The sequence below is a fragment of the Danio rerio genome, chromosome 1, assembly GCF_049306965.1.
Source record: "Danio rerio strain Tuebingen ecotype United States chromosome 1, GRCz12tu, whole genome shotgun sequence".
Classification (NCBI taxonomy): domain Eukaryota; kingdom Metazoa; phylum Chordata; class Actinopteri; order Cypriniformes; family Danionidae; genus Danio; species Danio rerio.
Genome location: NC_133176.1, coordinates 8,999,313 through 9,021,500, shown reverse-complemented (window position 1 = coordinate 9,021,500; position 22,188 = coordinate 8,999,313). Strand labels below are relative to the sequence as shown.

At 35.6% G+C, this 22,188-nt stretch overlaps 1 protein-coding gene across 2 annotated transcripts in view; it reads left to right on the top strand.

The window, feature by feature from the left end:
* Positions 1-1,402: 1,402 nt before the first annotated feature.
* Positions 1,403-22,188, top strand: part of mxb (myxovirus (influenza) resistance B) — a 34,363-nt gene continuing 13,577 nt past the window's right edge. Inside the window, 1 exon segment of one of the 2 annotated variants that reach the window (NM_001128672.1) lies at positions 1,403-1,440. Coding sequence is in view for 1 of the 2 variants with exons in the window: in XM_009305797.5 (XP_009304072.2) it covers positions 21,956-22,154 (199 nt within the window). In the remaining variant the exon portion in view is untranslated. 2 annotated transcript variants of the gene reach the window in all.

Sequence of the window (22,188 nt, the reverse complement as noted above, 5' to 3'; positions counted from 1 at the left end):
TGACAAAATAAAGTTTGGGAGTTTACTGTCTAAACCAGACTTTGTAGAAATTATGTCAATTAAACTTCACAACTCAAAAGAAACAAAGATAATCAAACTGATATTAATCGGCTAACTATAGAATTAAAATGATTGTTTTTTTGTTTTTTTGACATTTTTGCATTTATGAGGAAAAATTTTAATTATGGATGTGACACTTTTTCCGTTATGGATGTGACAGCTATGAAATTACCACTTGTGTGATTTTGGCAAATTAAATAAAATAGTTTGAAACATGGACAGATACAGTTATGAGTGTTTTTAAAGTACTGTAAAATACTTGCTAACCCTGGCTACTATACACACACACATATATACTTGCTATATATACACACACACACACACACACAAACATACAACATAATTTTTTGTCCACTTATTAAAATAAGCATAAATGATCATACTAAATGTGCATAATTTTACTACATTTATAATTTACATGTAAAATGAGACACCAGGCATCTCATGCTTAAAAGTAAAGGTTTATAGACTGATCTGAATAACCTGGACATGATTTTTTTCTGTATCAAAAATATAATTTTAAATAACCTAAGATTTAAAATATTTACATGAATTGATTGAAAAATAAAATTCTTGACAGCACTAGAAGCCATTCACTGAATTAAACATGTAGAGTAATGAGGTCTTGTGGCAAAAAGCCACATACCTGAGACTTTTAGTGTTACATAATTTATGCTAATTCATGTGGTGTTAAAAAATAAATAGGCTATTTAGTAAGATATAGGATAGTGGCTCCACCAGTAAGCAGAAGAAGACTAGTTTTACACTCTTTTGATTGTTATTTTGACCTTATTTTCCTTTCTCTCTTTCCTCAAAAGTCTCTCCGAGCTTTGCACTTGCACTTAAATACCTTTTTCCACTTGTGTGGCAGTTGTTCATAGTGAACTGTGGACGTAAATGGATTTCCAGGCCTGCCGTGAGGGGACCATTTCATAGTCCAGAAGGTTCCAATTTAATCGCACAGAATGTATATTTTGTATGGGGGGACATTCTTAACATGTCAGAGAAAAATGGCTGGTGTATATCTGTAAAAATATATAATTATAAGTCACAAAAATCGTTTCAGACTGTTGCGTTTGCAGAAAGGGGTTAACAAAACATTTCGCTGTCACAAGCGCGGGCTCGGAGCGTCTAGGGAGTGAAAGTTAATAAATGCTTTTCACAGCTTGTGTTTTGCCTTCCCGCTTTACTTTGACTAGTCAGTCGGCGTTCGCCTCGGCGGCCATAAATTACAGTGTGGTGTGTTTGCCTCGGGTCCTGATGGTTTATTTCAACCCCGTTCCTTTATGACAGATCTGACAATGTGGCTGTGAGATCCTCGTGTGATTCTGCGTCCGAACTTCTGTGAACTCGCGGAGGAGATGCTGTAAGTTGTGTCAGGTGGGCACTTTGGGCATGTGTTTACATAGACGACGATATTCAGACATGATTTAGATGCTCTAATTAAGAATACACCATGTAAACAGAGATTTCTGATTACCTCAGTCTGGACAAAATCACACTTGAAGTATTTCTCGTGGAGTAGACTGGCTATTTTAGCTGCAGTATTGACACCTCTCATAGGGATAGCTCAACCAAAATAGTTCATCCTACTCACACTCAAGTATTTATAAACCTTTATGAGTTAATTTCATCTGTTGAACACACACACACACCAAAAGAAAGATGTATGTTGAAAATCTATAACTATTGACGTCCATATTAATGAAAAAAATGTATGGAAGTCAATGGTTACATGTTTTCAACATTTTCTAAATGTCATATTTTGTATTCAACTGTAAAAAAAAAAAAAAAAAAAAAAGATTTGAACAAAGCGTGAGTAAATGATGACGATTTTCATTTTTGGGCTAACAATCCCTTTAATTTTACCATAAGATTTACAAAAAAATTAAATAAAAAAATAAAATAAAATTATATATATATATATATATATATATATATATATATATATATATATATATATATATATATATATATATATATATATATATATATATATATATATATATGTATATATATATATATATATATATATATACACACACACACACACACACACACACACACACACACACACACACACACACACACATATATATATATATATATATATATATATATATATATATATATATATATATAATTCTCAATTTATATATAACATGGTAGTGTTTGTTATTAATGGTTTATCTGTGTAATGAATTATTTTTAAAAAATTGGTGTGCCTTGCCCTAATAATCTTTAATCGAATACATCATCCTTCCTACCCCACTCCTACCTCGGTGCTTTGAATACGTAAAACTTTTTCTGTTCGATTTAGTTACTACCATCATTGTTGTGCTCCTCAAATAAAACATTGTATTGTGCTGGCAATTTGAGAGTGCAAACTGGTCAACTCTTCCTTTTTTTAGCAACTTTCAAAACTCCAATCAATTCCCAAATTATGAAATTAAGCCCCGGCACAATATATATATTTAGCATCGATATCGTAATGCGCGCATCTGCAATAGTCACATCGCAAAGATGCTGAATCTGAATTATAGTTGAGCAGGAACTATAGAATTGTAATTAATCATTGTATTTATACAGAATTTATATGATTCATGCAAAAATAAATCTTACTTGCAGTTTTTGTCATGTTTCTAGGTCAAATGTCTACATTTTAAAGTGAAAACCAGATTATTTCACTGATGCCTCTGGCCGATAATTTAGCTTGTTTTAAGGAAAATCTCTTAATTGTGACATTTCTTCTGATGCTGTTTTTACTTGCTCTAAGAATTTTTTTTATATTTAAACTGAAAAAAAGACAAAACAATATAAGAACAGCATTTTTTTGTGTGATTATTAAATTTCTGCACTTGAACACTGTTAGACTTCCTAGAAAACTATCAAACAGTGCTATTCCATCGATCTTATCTTAGAAAAATAAAATATCGCAATTTCCAATATCGTGCAACACTAAGCCCCACACTACATTTTTTCCTCATTTCAGAAACCATTTCACTCAGATATTTGTCACAACAGGTTAAAAAAAAAGTGATTTCTTTTTCACGCAGACTTAACATTCACAGCGTCACAGTAGGCTACCGTCATGTTGAACTTTTTTGCAGCAGAATCCACACACATGGCAGTTGTCAAGATTTCGTAGAAAACACAAGCATATTTTTGTACTTGTGAATGTCTGTTTTCATGTATATATGACAAATTAACTGCACTTGAAGCTTTCGCAAATTTAAAATGTAACACCTAGAGTTATATCTGAAATACTAATACATGAAATACTTAAGGGAACATCGGATAACACTGTGCAGTGTCATAATGATGTGTGCCATTTCTCATGTGGTCATTACAAATTAAATTTCAAGAGTTCACACTTAGCTGATAATCAATAAAGCGTAATTGGCATGCTGTCCCGGGAGAGAACCCAGAGCTCAGAATATCCTCGAGCTCGGGGCTCCCTTCCGTTAGAAGTGTGAGAGGGGAGTTCGAGCTCAGGTAGGTCTCAAGAACTCCCCTGCTTATCGCCGTGTGAGAAGTGTAAACTAAAGTTGTCTTATTTGATAATTTAGTTTAGTCGATTGGCTATGGTGTATGATTTTGGACAGTGGAAGAAAACCAGGGAACCCGGGGGAAACCCATGCAAACACGGGGAGAACATGCAAACTCCGCACAAAAACATCAACCGGCCTGATAGGAGATTGGACTTGCGGCGTTCTTTCTGTGAGGCAACAGTGCAAGCCACTGGGCTGCCGTGTCACCCTATCAGAAAAAAGGGCGGGAAGTAGGGGTGGAAGGGGGGGAACTTTCAAGACGAAGATAACTGGAGTGAAAAACTCTGGTTATTTATAATGCCTCCATAATTATCTAATAGGGCAGATTATGGAGCTAATGATGTGCCAGCTGTGTTTATCATAAGCATGTGATCCTCTCGAAAAGCTGTGCTATTCAGTCAGACAAGAAAAAACATTTAGGGCACTATAGACTGCCAAAAGCTAAATAATAATAATAATAATAATAATAAGCAGAGAAGGAGATGAGGAACAAAACATATTTGTGGTCGGCCAATCTGAACCAGGATTTCCAGGGCGAGAATCTTGATAACATTCAACTCAATTCAATTCAATTCAATTCAGTTCAATTCAGTTCAATTCACCTTTGTTTCTATGGTGCTTTTACAATGTAGATTGTGTCGAAGCAGCTTAAAATAGAAGATTATAGTGGTTTGAAACAGTGTCAGTTCAGTTTTCAGAGTTTAGGTTCAGTTCAGTTTTGCTCAGTTCAGTGTGGTTTATTACATGAACTGCTGGGAGTCCAAACACTGAAAAGCAAATCCATTGATGCGCAGCTCCACAGGTCCCAAACCATACAAGCCAGTGGCGACAGTGGCTAGGAAAAAACTTCACCAACTGGCGAAAGTGGATAAAAAAACTTGAGAGAAACCAGGCTCAGTAGGTCATCACCATTTCTCCTATGGCTAAACATCTTGTGCATAGCTGCAGTCTAGGAGCCGGAGGCTGGAGAACACTCGTCTGTCCCTGGAGCGTCACAGGAATCAGTCTCATGCTCTCCACTCCTCCATGACCACCACAGCAGCTGCTCAGGATACAGCCTGGTCCAGGATTATAGAAACCTTGGGTTCATCTCGTTGCAGGTCTTGGATTGCATCAGTGGCGCTTCATAGTCTGAGGGCCTCGGGATGAGTATCCCTAGGTGGAAATAGAGAATAAAGAGAATAATTAGCGTAGCTGCTGTTCATAGTGTATATAAACAAGATGAAGAAACCTGTGTGGAGCACATTCATGGATCATACCGCTATGTGATGCACTGAGTATATGCTTTACTAAAAAGATAGGTCTTTAATCTAGTTTTGAACTGCAAGAGTGTGTCTGAGCCTCGGACATTATCAAGAAGGCTATTCCAGAGTTTAGGAGCCATAAACGAGAAGGCTCGACCTCCTTTACTTGACTGCTATTCTATGTACTACCAGAAGCCCTGAGTTTTGAGATCTTAAAGAGCGAGTTGGATTGTAGCGAGACAGAAGCTTATTTAGATATACCAGAGCTAGATTATTTAAAGCTTTATATGTAAGAAGCAACATTTTAAAATCAATACAAAACCTAACAGGCAGCCAGTGTATGGAAGATAAAATTGGGGTGATATGATCATACCTTCTAGACCTAGTAGGAACAGCTGCATTTTGTCCTAGCTGATGTTTGTTAATGTCTGTTCTTATCGTTTCAAGGGAGATATTAGGCTAGCATTGAAATGCTGCTCATACATATCATTTTACCACCTATTAAATTTAATTTGTCAAAATATTTGCTGACTAAGATCCTCTCTATGATGTAGCAGCTTCCACATATTTTTTCTTGGGGTCACTCAGCATAAATACACAGAAAAATGTATGCTGTTGTTTACATCTGAGTATCACCAGTATGACCACACATTGCGTATGGGTTATTGACCAAATCTTGATGTAAGTGCAAACCCTCTATTCTTAGTTATTTACCCTTAGGCAAATGTATCAGAAGTCTTAACACTAGGAGAAAGTATAGCTTACTTCCGAATTGCAGACTAAGCTGAATAACATGTAAAACAGGAACATGAAAGGAATTTTCTAAAAGCAGTTGATGTGAACACTTTAATCATAATATTGTTTTATTCAGAATAAGGTAAATGACAAGATTACTGATGTCAAAATGTACACACTGAGCATGTGGCTTGCTTGTGCTCGCCGCAGTTTCCGTTTGCCTGCTGAAAGGTCTGTATGGCATTGATGTGTGCGAAAGAGCGAGCAGGAAAAATGATTTTGCCCCAGAGGAGACCCGCTGTATTATTTCAAGACTGCATTAGCCAGATTCTGCTAATGGAGCAGGACTATAACTCAGCAGTTTGAAAGAGCTGTTGCCCTGAAGCACAAACGTTCCTTTGACCCTAAATTTGAATACAGATTACAATGTTGATGTGCAGTGACTGTACGTAAATAGTGCTCGCATGCAAACAAACGCAAAGTGCAGGCAGGGGCAGAAACACAGATTCACACTCTCCATCACGGAAGTGTGATGTAATGCTTTGCTTGATTGATGGTGAGCTGATCATTATGGCGATGCATTGAACCTAGATATTTGAGCCGATATATGAGTGCTTAAAAAGTTAATAATGTTTCTCAAGCATCACATTAGAAGTCAGAATCAGATTAATTTTTAATGGAACGTGTGAAAACTGCAGCATTGATGCCCAAAACTCATATATGTAAAAAAGAGTAAGATAATAGTTTTTGATAGATTTTCATAAATTTGATCATAATATCATAGAAATAAATTTTGTAATTTTTTTTTTTTTTTTTACATTTTTCAAGAATTTAAATTATTTAATTTAAACTTTAAAACTATTATTTTTCTCACCTCAATTTTCCCTCCATTTTCCTCCATGTACACTTAGAAATGAAGGTACGCGAGTTTTCACTGGGGTGGTACCTTTTCAAAAGGTACAAATTTGTAGCTAAAAGGTCTATATTAATACCTCAAGGGTAAATATTAGTATCTAAAAAGTACAAAAGTGTTCCTCTTAAGATTTTTAGGTACTAATATATACTTTTAGGGTACCAATATTTATAATTTAATTATAAATGTGTACCCTTTGAAAAGGTTACCACCCCAGAGTCTGCTCGCGTACATTTATTATTTAGAGCAGGGGTGCTCATTCCTGTTCCTGGAGATCTACCTTCCTGCAGATTTCAGTTGCTACCCATATCAAACACACCTGCCTGTAATTATCAAGTGTTCAGGTCCTAATTAATTGGTTCAGGTGTGTTTGATATGGGTAGCAACTGAAATCTGCAGGAAGGTAGATCTCCAGGAACAGGATTGAGCACCCCTGATTTAGAGTATAACATGAACAGTTGATGGTCCCGAAGACATGCTCTTTTCCACAACTGACAAAAGTTTATTATTACAAAATGTTTCCATCCACCCATCCATTTTCCTTCGGCTTAGTCTCTGATTTATCAGAGGTCACCACAGCGGAATGAACCGCCAGCTATTCCAGCATATGTTTTACACAGTGGTGCCTTTCCAGCTGCAACCCAGTACTGGGAAGCACCCATACACTCCCGCATTCACACACACTTATACACTACGGCCAATTTAGTTTATTTAACTTATCTATAGCGCATGTCTTTGGACTGTGGGGGAAAACGGAGCACCTGGAGGAAACCCACACGAACATGGGGAGAACATGCAGAAATGCCAACTGGAAGTGCTAACCACTGAGCCACCGTGTCGCCTACAAAAAGTTTATTTACATAATTTATGTGCTTAGGCATTATGAAGCCTTCAGCGAGCAACAGCTTTCAGCGAGTAACAGTCAATGTCTAAAGTCAAAGTTAATGGTTTGTTTATGGCAAGAACTGTATCTTAAAATAAAGTCTGACCACATTTATAGTCACACTTTAGATTAAGTAGCAATTACCACTATTAACCTGTGACTTATTTCCTGCCTATTATGAAGAAATTGCTTGTATATTTGTACCTATGAAAATCTAAATCTACATTCCTAACCTTGATAACTATTAATAAGCTGAAAATTAAAAGTTTGAGCTAAAATTCATTGTTAAAGGGCACCTTTGATAAAATAATGTATATGCCGACCATAATAAGGGACCCCCCCTCTCCCTCCTCCTTTAAAACATCCCCAAATTACTAAATATGTTCATTTGGAGCTGTTTCGTTGTAAATAAACAGTTAAAAGGTCAGTAATATGTTTTATTATTATTATTTACAAAAGAAAAAATAAATATATACATTAGCAGCAAATACGTCAGCAAACAGTTCAGCTTATGAAAATTAATGGCTGTTATAATGAAATAAAATCAAGCTATCAAATCTCATTAGCCGTTTCTCCACTGTACACATTCTGATTAAAGAGCAACAAATGAATCTCTTGTTAAGATTTTTTTCGTTTGATTACATTAAATAACAGGTGTCACTTTAAAAATGCACACATCTAACAATATAATGAAGGCATTCGACTGCTTTCCTAACTTTTTATGCTCATTTAAGACAAAATTAGTTGTGTTAGAAAAAAAAACACCAAGATCGACACACTCACCCAAAAGCCAGACTTTCGCTCCGCTTTAAATCGTGTGTACAGAATCCGTTTGGGAAACACCGTCTATTTATCACTAGTGCGTCAGCTGACAGTCATGCACCATTATGTGACTGTTTTAAGGATTGCATAGGAGGGGTGACGGCACCTGTAATGAAAAGGAAGGGAAATCGCACCATTTTCTATTTATTTCAAAGTGTTTTCATCCCTAAACAAAGCAAAAGCACAGAACAGACTCACATTTAAGAGCAAGGGGCTGCCCCTGGTGGTTCGGCTGTATGGGTTGCTTGTTTCTTGCCACCCTTCAGAGAAACACTGAAAATACGGGAAAATACCTTTACGGGATGATAGCGGGATAGAACTGTAAAATACGGTAGAATCACGGGAAAAACGGGAGGGTTAACAGGTATGATTCTGTCACATTTGCCATGCAAAAATAGTGTAGAATTAAATGCGCATGGTGTGTGTGTGCGTGAACTTTGTAACGACATTGTGCATGACTCATCAAATCACATCATTGGGAAAGATCTTACTGTGGTATTTCACAAACATTACATGTGATCGGCTTCTTTTATGTCTGTCACTGTGCTGTTTATCTGATGCAGCTGAGGGGAAGATTGAGGCACATTCTGACAGGACGTGGGAACGGTGGGCGGGGAGAACTAGCATTAAAGGCACAGGCAACAAAAACAGCTACAAGATGCTCAGAGCTGAATATTCCAACATTCGGAAAGGTCTAATAAATAATCTCATGAGTTTTTTGAGCTGAATCTTTACAGACACATTCTGGAGACACAAAAGCCTTATCCTAAATCTTATCTGGTAAAATAGGAGTCCTTTAATGGTCTGTTAATAGCAAGAATTGTGCCTTAAAATAAAGTGTGTGTAATATAAATCATATACAAATCTCAAAATCTCTAAACAAACCACATGTTTCCATCTTGGTTTCATCTGCTTATCAGCTGTTGGATTTCTTTAATTAAATCCACAACAAATAAGATAAGAAGTGGAAGAAGCAGAACTTTTTTTCTTCCTCTGCTCCTCATGAAGGCAGCGAGGGAGGAGAGGAAAAGAGGCACAATGTGGCGACAGAGAGCTCTGGTCCACACCCGGCCCCAGACAATAGGGGAAGTCCTGCCCCGAAATGCATTGTGTTTAATACAGAGCGGGGACGGGGAGAGGGAATTTGTCAATCTAACTGTGGGCTGCAACACGGCACACAAATCAAACTGCCGGCACCATGCCAAACCTTTGGAGGTTCTCATGTGAGAGAAAACAAGCCATTTTTCTTCATCGTGTTGTACAGAGCTCTCGCAAACACAAAAACTCACTTTAATGGGCTTGAACAATACTTTGTAAACAGGTGATTGCCATATGCACCAAATACCACCGCATGGCAGACGCTTATGATTTAGTACCATTTATAAACTTTGGACGGGGAAACGAACGTGGTGTAAACATGTAGACTATTGTGCACATTAAACACGGAAAAGCCTTGTCTTCATTATTTAGGCTAATGGGTTTGCATGCAATGAGGACATTGTTTGTGTTGCTAACTGTTTAATGTACAGTTGCTTTATTGAAGGGGAACTAAAACACTTTTTGTTTATTTGGGGAAAGTTTAAAAACCCAGTTCTATTCTCTGTTTCAGTCATTGTAGTACATAAAGAATTTACCATATGAACATTTTGGCTGGGTTCATACATATTTTTACTACTAAACTTTCATGACTTTTTCAAGACTTTTCCAGAACTTTCAAGTACATTTTTATGACATAATGTTTCATGTAATGTCTACATACAGTTGAAGTCAGAATTATTAGCCCCCTGTTGATTTTTCCCCTAATTTCTGTTTAACGGAGAGAAGATTTTTTTTTTTTAGCAAATTTCTAAACATAATAATTTTAGTAACTCATTTCTAATAACTGATTTATTTTATCTTTGCAATGATGACAGTAAATAATATTTTTCTAGATATTTTAAGACACTTCTATACAGCTTAAAGTGACATTTAAAGGCTTAACTAGGTTATTTAGGTTAAATAGTCAGGTTAGGGTAATTGGGCAAGTTATTGTATAACGATGGTTTGTTTTGAAGACAGTCAGAAAAAATTAGCCTAAAGGAGCTTTAATTTTGTCCCTGAAATGGTGTTTAAAAATTAGTAACTGCTTTTATTTATAGGCAAAATAAAACAAATAAGACTTTGTCGAGAAGAGAAAATATTATCAGACATACTGTGAAAGTTTCCTTGTCCTGTTAAACATAGTTTGGGAAATATTTAAAAAAGAATTCAAAAAATATTTAAAAAGAAATTCAAAGGGGGGCTAATAATTCTGACTTCAACCGTTTATCGTCTGTTTTGTTTTGCAATTGTTTTTATATCTATGTAAAATAGATTTTGTTAATGCTTACACAGCACTAACAATGTGAGAGCAAGTTTTAGGCCAAGGACAGAAAAGAAGTAAAGACAACTAACCTCTATTTAAGTTGGGGCAGCAAAATATATCGTTTCAGCATCGATATCACAATGTGTCAGCGTTAGTCACAACGCAGGATATGCAATGTTGGATCTGGATCTGCAAAGTTTAATAGAGTTTAGTCATAATGGAGTAACAGTTATCATATGCATGCATTTTTAAAGAGATTTACATTTTCATTAGATTTTCAGTGCACCTTTCACTTGTTTCAAACATTTATGAGTTTTCTTTTTTAAATGAACACAAAGAGAATATAATTTAATAACTCCTAATAGTACTGAAACAAGTGAAGTGTGATTAAATAGTGAGTACATTTTAATCTTTGAGTGAACTGTCCATTTAAGGCCTGTGATTGTGCGAACATTTCAATATTTCAAACTTTAAAACATCCGGCCACAAAATTTTTTTTGGTAACTTTTTGTGACAATGTGACAGTAAATGTTAGTTTTCAATATCCTTTTTGATTGTAGTTGAATCAGACAACTATGTTTACCAAGGCAATTGGTCTGTCAGTCCTGTTTCAGCAGACGGTGACCTGTTAAAAATTGCTGATGGCAAATATACATATGCATTGCATTAAACTTTCACTAAGGTTAAACTAGTACCATTATTAAAATAATTTAATCCTTAAACATAAAGCAAGCACTCTACGCAAGGTTGTTTTAGTAATTATTATTTACACAATACAAAAAGAAATTTTTTCCAAATCATTCCTTTAAAGATCCCCAACATTTGCAGTGTTTCCTTCGAACATCATTTGAAAGACGTTGTTGTATAACGTTTTCAGCAAAGGAGAACACATCTGTTCTTTGCCATGCAATATGAGACCATTCTATATTACAGCACAGACAGCAACATAAGCAAACTGGCAGTTGTTATTGCAAATGACTTATGACAGTGTAACAGTGATTAATCAGGAGAGAATTCTTTTAATGCACAGCTTTACATATTCATCGCATAAATCACGACAAAACAGTCCGGCGCGCATACAACGAATGAGGTGTTTCATGTTCTAATAGAAAGAAATAACAGCTTGCGGTTAACAAAAGCATAAAAAAATACAGCCTGTTCAGACGAACTAAAATTTACTTTGCCAAAAGTGGTGATCTCATTCAGATGGTTTTGACACAGCGACTAAACGAATGCACAAATAAAAGAAGCAGTTCAGCTTATAAGCATTGAACAAATTAGACTTTGAATGCATTTTCTCCTCAATTCTTTAGGCATTCTGTTCATAAGTATTTTTTCCATATATTTATGTTTCCATATTGCTATAAGGTTTAAACTGTAAACAATAAAGATATCTTTAAAAGGACAGTTCCCCCCAAAAGGAAAAAAAATACTAGTGATGCTCCAATCAGCTAAAGATTGGTGTTGGCCGCCGATAATCACATTTTATGACTCGATCAGTACTCGTCTATCTGGCCGATCTTACAAACCAATCACAAGTGTTTGTTTACGATTTTACAACAGCTCCCAACACAGCAGCTAAAATATATAGTGTCTCCTCCAACCGTATGACCTTTGCCAGAAGCTCCGTGAGTCTCCCGCATATTCATAGCTGCTTCGTTAGACCCGCAAATCAAGGCGACGAGAGTGGATGAGCAACAGAACAGATCGTGAGATGCACAAGGATAATCTAAGCATTACATTTGTTGGGTTAAATGAATAAAGATAACTTTTTGAAATAGATTTATTGCAATAAACAAAAGTTTATAGGCCTATTTTATTTTAGTAAAGAAGTCATACATTTCTAGATGTGCATTTTAACTACTCCAAACTTTTTTTTCAGTGAGACATGTTAAATGATTATTCTATCATTTGCAATGTTTCTACATTGCATTGTCAGTTATTTTTCCTACCATTTTTTGTGTCTTTTTTATCTATTTTGTTTTATAAAGCTGCTTCTTGACATGACATTTCCATATTAAACTGTTAAAAGAGACATGTTTAAGGGATTATATGCAACCTTATTTATTCTCTTAGGTAAGGCGAGATCTCCACTTAAATATCATACTTCAAGGGAAAATGTGCTTTATGCATTAGCATGAAGCATCAGAATCCGTACTCTGCAGTCGATCACAATGACTATGGATTGATACTCTGTGTTGGCCTCAAAAATCCTAATCGTAGCATCCCTAACATTTACTGTTAATTTACTGAAGCTCAAACCATCTTTTTATGTTATAAGCTGAATACAAATGGCTTGACAGCTTTAAATGTGTTTTTATGCAATAAACCAAATAATAATAATAATAATAAAAAAACATATTTAATATGTATGTTACATATTTAGTGGAGTTATCTTTAATTGAACAGCTGGTTAAACTTGCATATTTTAAATAAATGTCTAGTATGGAAAGGAGTCACATTTTTAAGAAGGATATACTGTTCAGATTATGGTAACAATCTTTGCAGTTGATTGTTGAGCACCAGAAAACCAGGAATGAGATGCTTTGACAGTTACAGATTTGAAAAACAAAAAGGCGGGAATTTAAGGCGAGAACCATAAACTATAAAACAAAGAGCCTGTGACTTAAAAGAACTTCTAAAAAGAACTCTAACATGTCAAGAACTAATACAGAACTTTTTTAGAATATGGATGTTACAATGAAAAAATTGTAAACAAAAGCGTAAGTTCAAGTTTACATCCATGCATTATCAGTCGGCCATTTTGGATGGTTAGAATGTAAACAATGCAACTGAACCAAACAAAATCAAACCAAATATTTTGCTGATTATTGCTGCTGAAAATGATAAATTCTTGTTGTGTTTTTGGGCAGTGCTAATCAGTAAGACTAGAAAAAAAAAAACATTTAGGGCACTAAAGACTGCCAAAGCTAAAAAAAAAAAAAAACTAAAAAAAAAAAGCAGAGAAGGAGATGAGGAACAAAACATATTTCTGGTCAGCCAAACTGACCAGGATTTCCAGGGCGAGAGTCTTGATAACATTCATGTCTGTTCTTATCATTTCAAGGGAAATATTAGGCTAACATTTTTTTAATACTGCTCATACACATCACCTATTAAATTCAGTTTGTAGGGGTGTCGCAGTGGCTCGAGTGGTAAGCACTGTTGCCTCACAGCAAGAAGGTTGCTGGTTCGAGTCCTGGCTAGGCCAGATGGCATTTCTGTGTGGAGTTTGCATGTTCTCCCCGTATTGAAGTGGGTGTCCTCCAGGTGCTCCGGTTTCCCCCACAGTCCAAACACATGCAGTACAAGTGAATTGAATAAACTAAATTGGCCGTAGTGTATGTTTGTGAATGTGAAAGCTGGAAGGGCATCCGCTGCATAAAACATAATGGATAAGTTGGCGGTTCATTCCACTGTGGTGACCACTGATGAATAAATGAAAAATGAATGAATGAAGCTGAATACACATGGCTTGACAGCTTTACATGTCATTTTATGCATCAAACCAAATAATAATAAAAACAAACTATGGATTTTATATTCAATATGTATGTTACTTATTTAGAGGAAGGAGAAAACCAGTGATGAGGTGCTTAGACAGTTACAGATTTGAAAAAAAGTCGGGAAATTAAGGGTGGAACCATAAACTAGAACCAGTTCTAAAAAGACCTTTAACATGTCAAGAACCATTTCAAAAAAGATTTTATTGTGTGGATGTTACAACATACACTTGAAGTCAGAATTATAAGCCTCCCTGTTTATTTTTTTACTCCAATTTCTGTTTAACAAAGAGAAGATTTTTTTTCAACACATTTCTAAACAATAGTTTTAAGAACTCATTTCTAATAACTGTTTTATTTTATCTTATGATGACAGTAAATAATATTTGACTAGATATTTTTCAAGACACATCTATACAGCTTAAAGTGAAATTTAAAACTAGGCTAATTAGTCAGGTTAGGCTAATTAGGCAAGTTAACAAATATAGCTTAAAGGGGCTAATAATATTGACCTTAAAATGGTCTAGAAGAAAAAAATTTATCAGACATGCTGTGAAAATGTCCTTGCTCCATTAAAAATCATTTGGGAAATATTTAAAAAAGAAAAAATTATTCCAAGGGGGGCTAATAATTCTGACTTCAACTGTATATATTCATGTTTACGCCCATGCATACTTAAATTGTAATTCTTGGACTGCATCTGAAATCGCACCTTCAATGTGTTAGCATGATTCTCTACTAGTGTATAAGTTCTTTGTGATGAGCAATGAATCTTTCTGATTCTTTTATACCAAAGGTAAGATGTTTAGATTTTAGTACTTTTAAAATATTGGTGCATTAACATGATGAATTAATAAAATACAGTCGTTTACTGTACAATTTAGAAAGTTCTTTTACAGTTTCTATGGTATATTAATGATAAAAAAAATTCTTGCAATTACAGCTGTTGATTTTTGCCAATTTATGTTCTTTATTGTTTTTTTTTTACAGTGTATGTATCCTGCACTCCAGAGTGTCATGAATGTGCTCTTAGTAATAATTATTGTGTTATAGTTACAGTGTTATAAATAATATTTAGTTTCCTGCGCAGGCCAATCCTTTCACTTCATAAGACCACAATGTCATCATCATCATGAGGAGCAAGCAACAGGTATTCATTTTACTTTTGCCTATATATATGTTTTTTTGGTTCGCAAATTGCAGGTACAGCCATCGCCATACGTGTTATTAATCACCAAGTACAACAGTTCATCTAAAAATCACAGCTCAATGTTCTTCTGGGGGCAAAGAAAGCACCTAGTGAGGGTAAGTAAATTAAGAAGAGCACATTAGGTAAACCTGAAATGCATAACAAGCGAACAAAAATAATGTTCGAGCTTAGAAAAATCTCAATATGAAGGAGAGCATGGTCTCCGTGGGCTCCATCAGGCAGAAGCGCGTGGGTGAGACTGTTTCATGCTTCTTGGACTATGTCATGCCTCCCATTTTCAGCCTGCCAGCATCTATGATCCCAGGCAACTGAGGGACCTTCACTCAGCGCGGTGGGCGACAAGAGGGTAAAGAAGTCTATGGGATAAGACATGCTACAATGAACTGTTGCATTGTTTATTCTTATAATAGACTGTGGAACGAAGATGCATCATCACTGACATTGGTAGAATTATACTAAAACAACCACCAAAATGGAAGGAAAAACATGCATCTGCTTGATTACGCAGCCTCTGGTTTTTTTAAACCCAAACTCGTGCATTTAAGCACAGAGAGTCCAAATTGATGCCTTTTTTTTCTTCTTAAATATGTTGCTGCCTGTGACAAGGGTTATAAAACCAATGTCATTATGCATTGCTTTTGGGTTGTGGTCAAAAGAAAGGAAAAAACAACAAAGAAAAAACAACACTTCTGGTGTTCGTCAAATTCAGCCGTGATTAAGCTGACATCCTTGACGATAAAAATGTCCCTTGAGGAGGGCCATATGCTTAGCCTAGTCTTCTTTCCATTGTCAAAGTCAATCGGACCGTTTTAGATAATAACTTTGAACCAGAAACATCTTTGTATATAGATTTTAATTTGTGTTATTTCACTAGATTTCTTTCTTTTTTTTTCCGTCTCCCCGTGAATTTTGCACAAACGTCTAAACATATTCAGCACGCAACATGTGACGTTGGCTGGCATGTCTGTTTTTTGTTATTTTTAATCTTAGGCTCTATAAACAAGTGCCTAATGGACTTTTTAAATAACTGGGTGGCTCTCCGTACAAGAGGATCTGGGGGAAAAGGAAGGAAGCAAGTCTCAATGAGGGGAAGATGTGTGTGTGTATGTGTGCGTTTCATTTGCATGGGAAAGACTCAAGTAATAACAGACTGGACAGTGTAGGTTACTCAAACACATGTGGTCCAGTGTGCTTGAAAAAAATAACATCTGCGTGCAAAATAAATGTGGAATAGCAAAGTTTTACACCAAAGACGTTAAGAAAAGAAGTGTGTTTGTAGAGAAAGCATGGTTGGTCATACTCAAACGAATAATTTGTTATTGCTGTTACACTCACCGGCCACTTTATTAGGTACACTTTACAAGTGTCAGGTTGGACGCTTTTTGCCCCCAGAACTGCCTTAAACCTTCATGGCATAGATTCATAAAGATACTGGAAATATTTCTCAGAGATTTTGGTCCATATTGACATGATAAGATCACGCAGTTGCTGCAGATTTGTCGGCTGCACATCAATGATGTGAATCTCCCGTTCCACCACATCCCAAAGGTGCTCTATCGGATTACGATCTGGTGACTGTGGGGGCCATTTGAGTACAGTGAACTCATTGTCATGTTCAAGAAACCAGTCTGAGATGATTCATTTTTTGATGTGTTGTCCTGCTGGAAGTAGCCATTAGAAGATGGGTACACTGTGGTTATAAAGGGATGGACATGGTCAGCAACAATACTCAGGCATGCTGTGGCGTTGACACGATGTTCAATTGGTAGTAATGGGCCCAAAGAGTGCCAAGTATATATCCTCCACACCATTACACCACCACCACCAGCATGAATCGTTGATATAAGGTAGGATGGATCCATGTTTCATGTTGTTGATGCCAAATTCTGATTCTACCATCCGAATGTCGCAGCAGAAATCGAGACTCATCAGACCAGGCAATGTTTTTTTTCAATCTTTTATTATCCTCAGAATGCTGTTCTTAGTTGACAGGAGTGGCACCCAGTGTGGTTTTCTGCTGCTGTAACCCATCTGCCTCAAGGTTGGACTTGTTGTGTGTTCAGAGTTGCTCTTCTGCATACCGTTTGTTGTAATGGGTGGTTATTTGAGTTACTGTTGCCTTTCTATCGGCTTGTTTGAGCCAGTCTGGCCATTCTCCTCTGACCTCTGGCATTAACAAAGCATTTGAACACAGAACTGCTGCTCACTGGATATTTTCTCTTTTTCTGACCATTTGTTGTAATCCCTAGAGACATTTGTGCGTGAAAATCCTAGTGAATCAGCAGTTTCTAAAATACTCAGACCAGCCCACCTGGCACCAACAGTCATGCCACATTCAAAGTCACTTAAATCACCTTTCTTCCCCATTCTGATGCTCGGTTTGAGCTGCAGCAGATCTACTTGCTGCCATGTGCTGATTAGAAATTTACATTAATGAGCAATTGGGCAGGTGTATCTAATAAAGTGACCGGTGAGTGTATATTGACACGGTGCTATACATTAGAGATAACATAAATATATAGGTTAAGCATACAGTATAAACTCCTAATAATTTCTATTAACTATTTCTGTGAAAATAAGATAACATTATTTATACAGAGTGGTTTGAATATAAAAATGCACTTTTACAGTCTACTGCACAAAATTTATAAAGAATAGTAACAAGATATATAGCAATTTTAAACAAGTACAGTTTAATAATAATAATATAATAATATATACAGTGGTGCAGTAGGTAGTGCTGTCGCCTCACAGCAAGAAGGTCGCTGGTTCGAGCCTAGACTGGGTCAGTTGGCGTTTCTGTGTGGAGTTTGCATGTTCTCCCTGCGTTTGCGTGGGTTTCCTCCAGGTGCTCCGGAAGGGGATCCACTGCGGAAAACATCCGCTGCGTAACTGGATAAGTTATCAGTTCATTCCACTGTGGCAACCCTAAATTAGTAGAGGGACTAAGCCGAAAAAAAAAATGAATGAATGAATAATATATACATTATGCAGGTGAAGACAAAATTATTAGAAATTTTTATTCTTTTTAAAAATCATGTTTAGAATAAATACATTTTCACAGTATTTCATATAATCTTTTTGTTGTTCTGAAGAAAGGCTTTTATTTTATTTTGGCTAGAATAAAAGCGTTTTTTTTTTTAAGTTTACAATAGCCTTCTTTTTTTCGATTTCCTACAAAAACAGACTACTGTTGTCCAATGACACTATTATAATAGAGTCTTGGAGAATAACTGGTAAAATATGATGTCATCATGGCTAAGAAGACTAAATAAATTATTTATTAAAAATAAGTTCTTAATAGTTATAAATTATGTAAGGCTTGCTGAAATATTTTGAAAAAATAACCAAAACATTTCATCAACAAAGTCCTAGTTTGAAAAGTACAACATATTCTACAGCAGGGGTTCCCAAACTTTTCAGCCCATGACCCCCACAATAACAATGTCAGTGACTCGTGACCCCCATTTTTCTCAAAGGTAGTCATAAATATACAAACATACAAATGTTGCACACACAACTATGCTATGCATGGACATATTGACAACACAAAAGTGCAACAGTCTAATAACCATCTACTTTTTAATAGTAATTTAATTAGTTTTAACCTCAAACATCATACTTTTAATGTATAAGAGTGCCATATAGGTTGTCAGAAAGTTTAACCTGACCCCATAATTTCAATCTGCTGCAGCTGACACTATTGCTGTGTGGTTAATCTAAACACCCAGGGGTTGCACTCCAATGGAAAAAAAATAAATAAATAAAGGAAAGGCTGATAAAATGTATTTGTATGTTGTAGTTTCTTTAATGTATCTGTTAACTATCTTCTGTGGGTTATAGATAAAATATGGTGATTCTGCGAGTTTAATCACATTTATTTGAGTTTTGGAAATCACTAAGAGCCTCCTCATTATTGTCAATTGTCCACTTTGGGAACTACAACTCTAGAGAAACATGCTCAATCAGCTGAATGCAACAGGATAACATTTTAAACATGCTAATGCTGTCTCAAAATATTTTTATCTACATTATTTATTAAATAAGTAGTTGTCTGACTCAAAAACTGGACCTCATTTCCATTAACAATAACTTTAGGATTTTAAACATTTAAGAAGGTTTATTCATTCACTTTGAGCTTAGTCTAGATTAGTTTTCATTCAATTCAGCTATAGCACTTGTCTTTGGACTGTGGGGGTAACTGGAACACCTGGAGGAAACCCACACTAACACAAGCGGAACATGCAAACTCCATGCAGACATGCCAACTGGCCCAGCTGGGACTCAAACCAGCGACCTTCTTGCTGTAAGGTGACAGTGCTAACCACTGAGCCACCGTGCCACCCTTAAAAAGGTTTATGATTCATTTAATCTGTCTGACTTTCAAAACTTATGGTCCAGCCTCTAATGCTAATACTAAAGCACTGGGAATTAACTAATGTATAAAGTCACACGATCACATGAGGTCACAACAATGCTTCTTCAACACTCCACATGTAATGGGAAATATCTGGCACAAAATAAATATTTTAAAAGCTCATTTATAACAATATTTATAACATCTCTCAATGTCCCTGAAAGTGTGTTCTGGTCAATAAACAACCGTCAAGCCAGCGGTGATGCTAACAGTCCACTGAGGCATCGAGCTGAGATCTGTGCATTACTTTGAACTTGTGCCTTAATTGTTGGTTTTGAGAAGGAAAGAGGTCCAAAAGAAAGCACAAAATGAATCAAAACAATTCTTTGAAGCTGTTTTCGATAAACAAACAGTATGGACAGTTTACAGAAACATCTTGTTTTGAAACTATGCAGAGTACAGTATACTGATGGAAGAATTCCTGTCGTTTATATCAGTTTACAGTGCTGAAATGATGTGATGACCTGCAGAGTAACAAAGAACACTTGCCAAGATGAGCTTGTGAGCTACACCAGTGGTTCTCAAACTGTGGTACGTGTACCACTAGTGGTACGCAGGCTTCCTTCTAGTGGTACGCGGAGAAATTAAATATATTGTATACATGCTACACACATTTCATATCATATATGACATATAGCCTATATTTCTGAGGTAATCTGCCACGTTTTTAACTGTGCAGAGTTGTAGATGCTTTACTGGGCCTACTACCCTACTGTATTTCAATACTGCTCATTTTGGTGGTACTTGGAGAGACAATTTTTTTCTGAGGTGGTACTTGATGAAAAAAGTTTGAGAACCACTGAGCTACACTATAAAAATGACAATTTGTTTTTGCTAAAATGCATTTAAATGGTGCTAAATGGCACTAAAAGTGGTTCTTTGACTAGTAATCATATAGAAACTACTTTATGTGCTACATATGTTTAAAGATGGTGATTTGTAAAACCTTAACCACCCCAAGGAATTACTAAAGAACCATTAAAACAAAAAAAAACAAAAAAACACCTAGTGGTGCAAATTCAAAAAACGGATTAACCAATTGTGTGTGTATTTAATTTGCACAAATGGCAGCTGGTTGAATATTTAAAGTGTTTTCTTTCCCACATTGTTTTTCCCACAGGTTGTCATACATAATCCAGTGTAAGATTAAAAGTCGATTTATGGTGCTTGAACTGCAATAAAGAGCTAAAGAGCTCGTCGAACAGTGATGCTCTGTTCACCTCATCATCTCTGTAGTTTGATAAACACCTCCCTCTAGAGGATATTATTGAAAACGATTTAAACAGAAGCATTACCGTTCAACATTAGAACTGAAACTGAAATGCATCGATGATTATAACAATAATTACATATTTTACTCATTAATTCATTCATTTTTTTTCGGCTTAGTCCCTTTGTTTATCCGGGGTCGCCACAGCGGAATGAATCGCCAACTTATCCAGCATGTTTTTACGCAGCAGATGCTCTTCCAGCCGCAACCCATTTCTTGGAAATATATATTATATTAATAATACTATAATAATATAATAGAGTGCGGATGATTATTAGATATTTTTAAGAGGACAAGACTATTAGAATTAATTATTATTATTTTTTTACAATTTCTCCTTTGGTGTGGGCTGATTATATATATATATATATATATATATATTAAGATACAATGGGTTTATATATATATATATATATATATATATATATATATGTATATATATATATATATATATATATATATATATATATATATATATATATATATATATATATATATATATATATATATATATATAAACCCATTGTATCTTAATGAAAAACTACTTTAAAGTAATTACTGCAGTTACTTTTTGTAGGCCTGCATGGTTAAAATTCTGTTAGATGTCATGCAACATATTCATTCAAAAAGTAAAAGCCTAATTCTGTTTTTGCACAATACTAGTGGTAGAAATGATTTAGTTATTAAATATGGGAAATGTTAACACAAAAAGAACAAGCTATTTATCTATATAGAAACAGGATGCAGAAGAAGAGAACTGTGCAACAGAAAATTATAATAAGTAATTTTTTAAATAATAATTTATGTATTGAACGATGAAACCGAAATGCGAAACTGTTGACATTTCCAGGAATTGAAACTTAACCTGCAGCATAAAAGCTGTAGCATCCACCAGGAGCATCACTGGGAGACAATTATCGAGGAAAGCTCAGCATCTGGTATTTTGTTGTGTTGTGAAAAGAAGGGTTTATTTTTATTAACATATTGACATAGGACATTGATAATGGAGAAGATGAGTTACACGTTCAGTCAGCAATATGAGGAGAAAATTCGCCCTTGTATCGACACTATTGATAATTTACGGTCTCTGGGAGTCGAAAAGGACCTCGCGTTGCCTGCCATCGCCGTCATAGGAGACCAAAGCTCGGGAAAGAGTTCGGTTCTGGAGGCGCTGTCAGGAGTTCCGTTACCCAGGGGCAGTGGTGAGGGGAAAATTATATATATATATATATATAT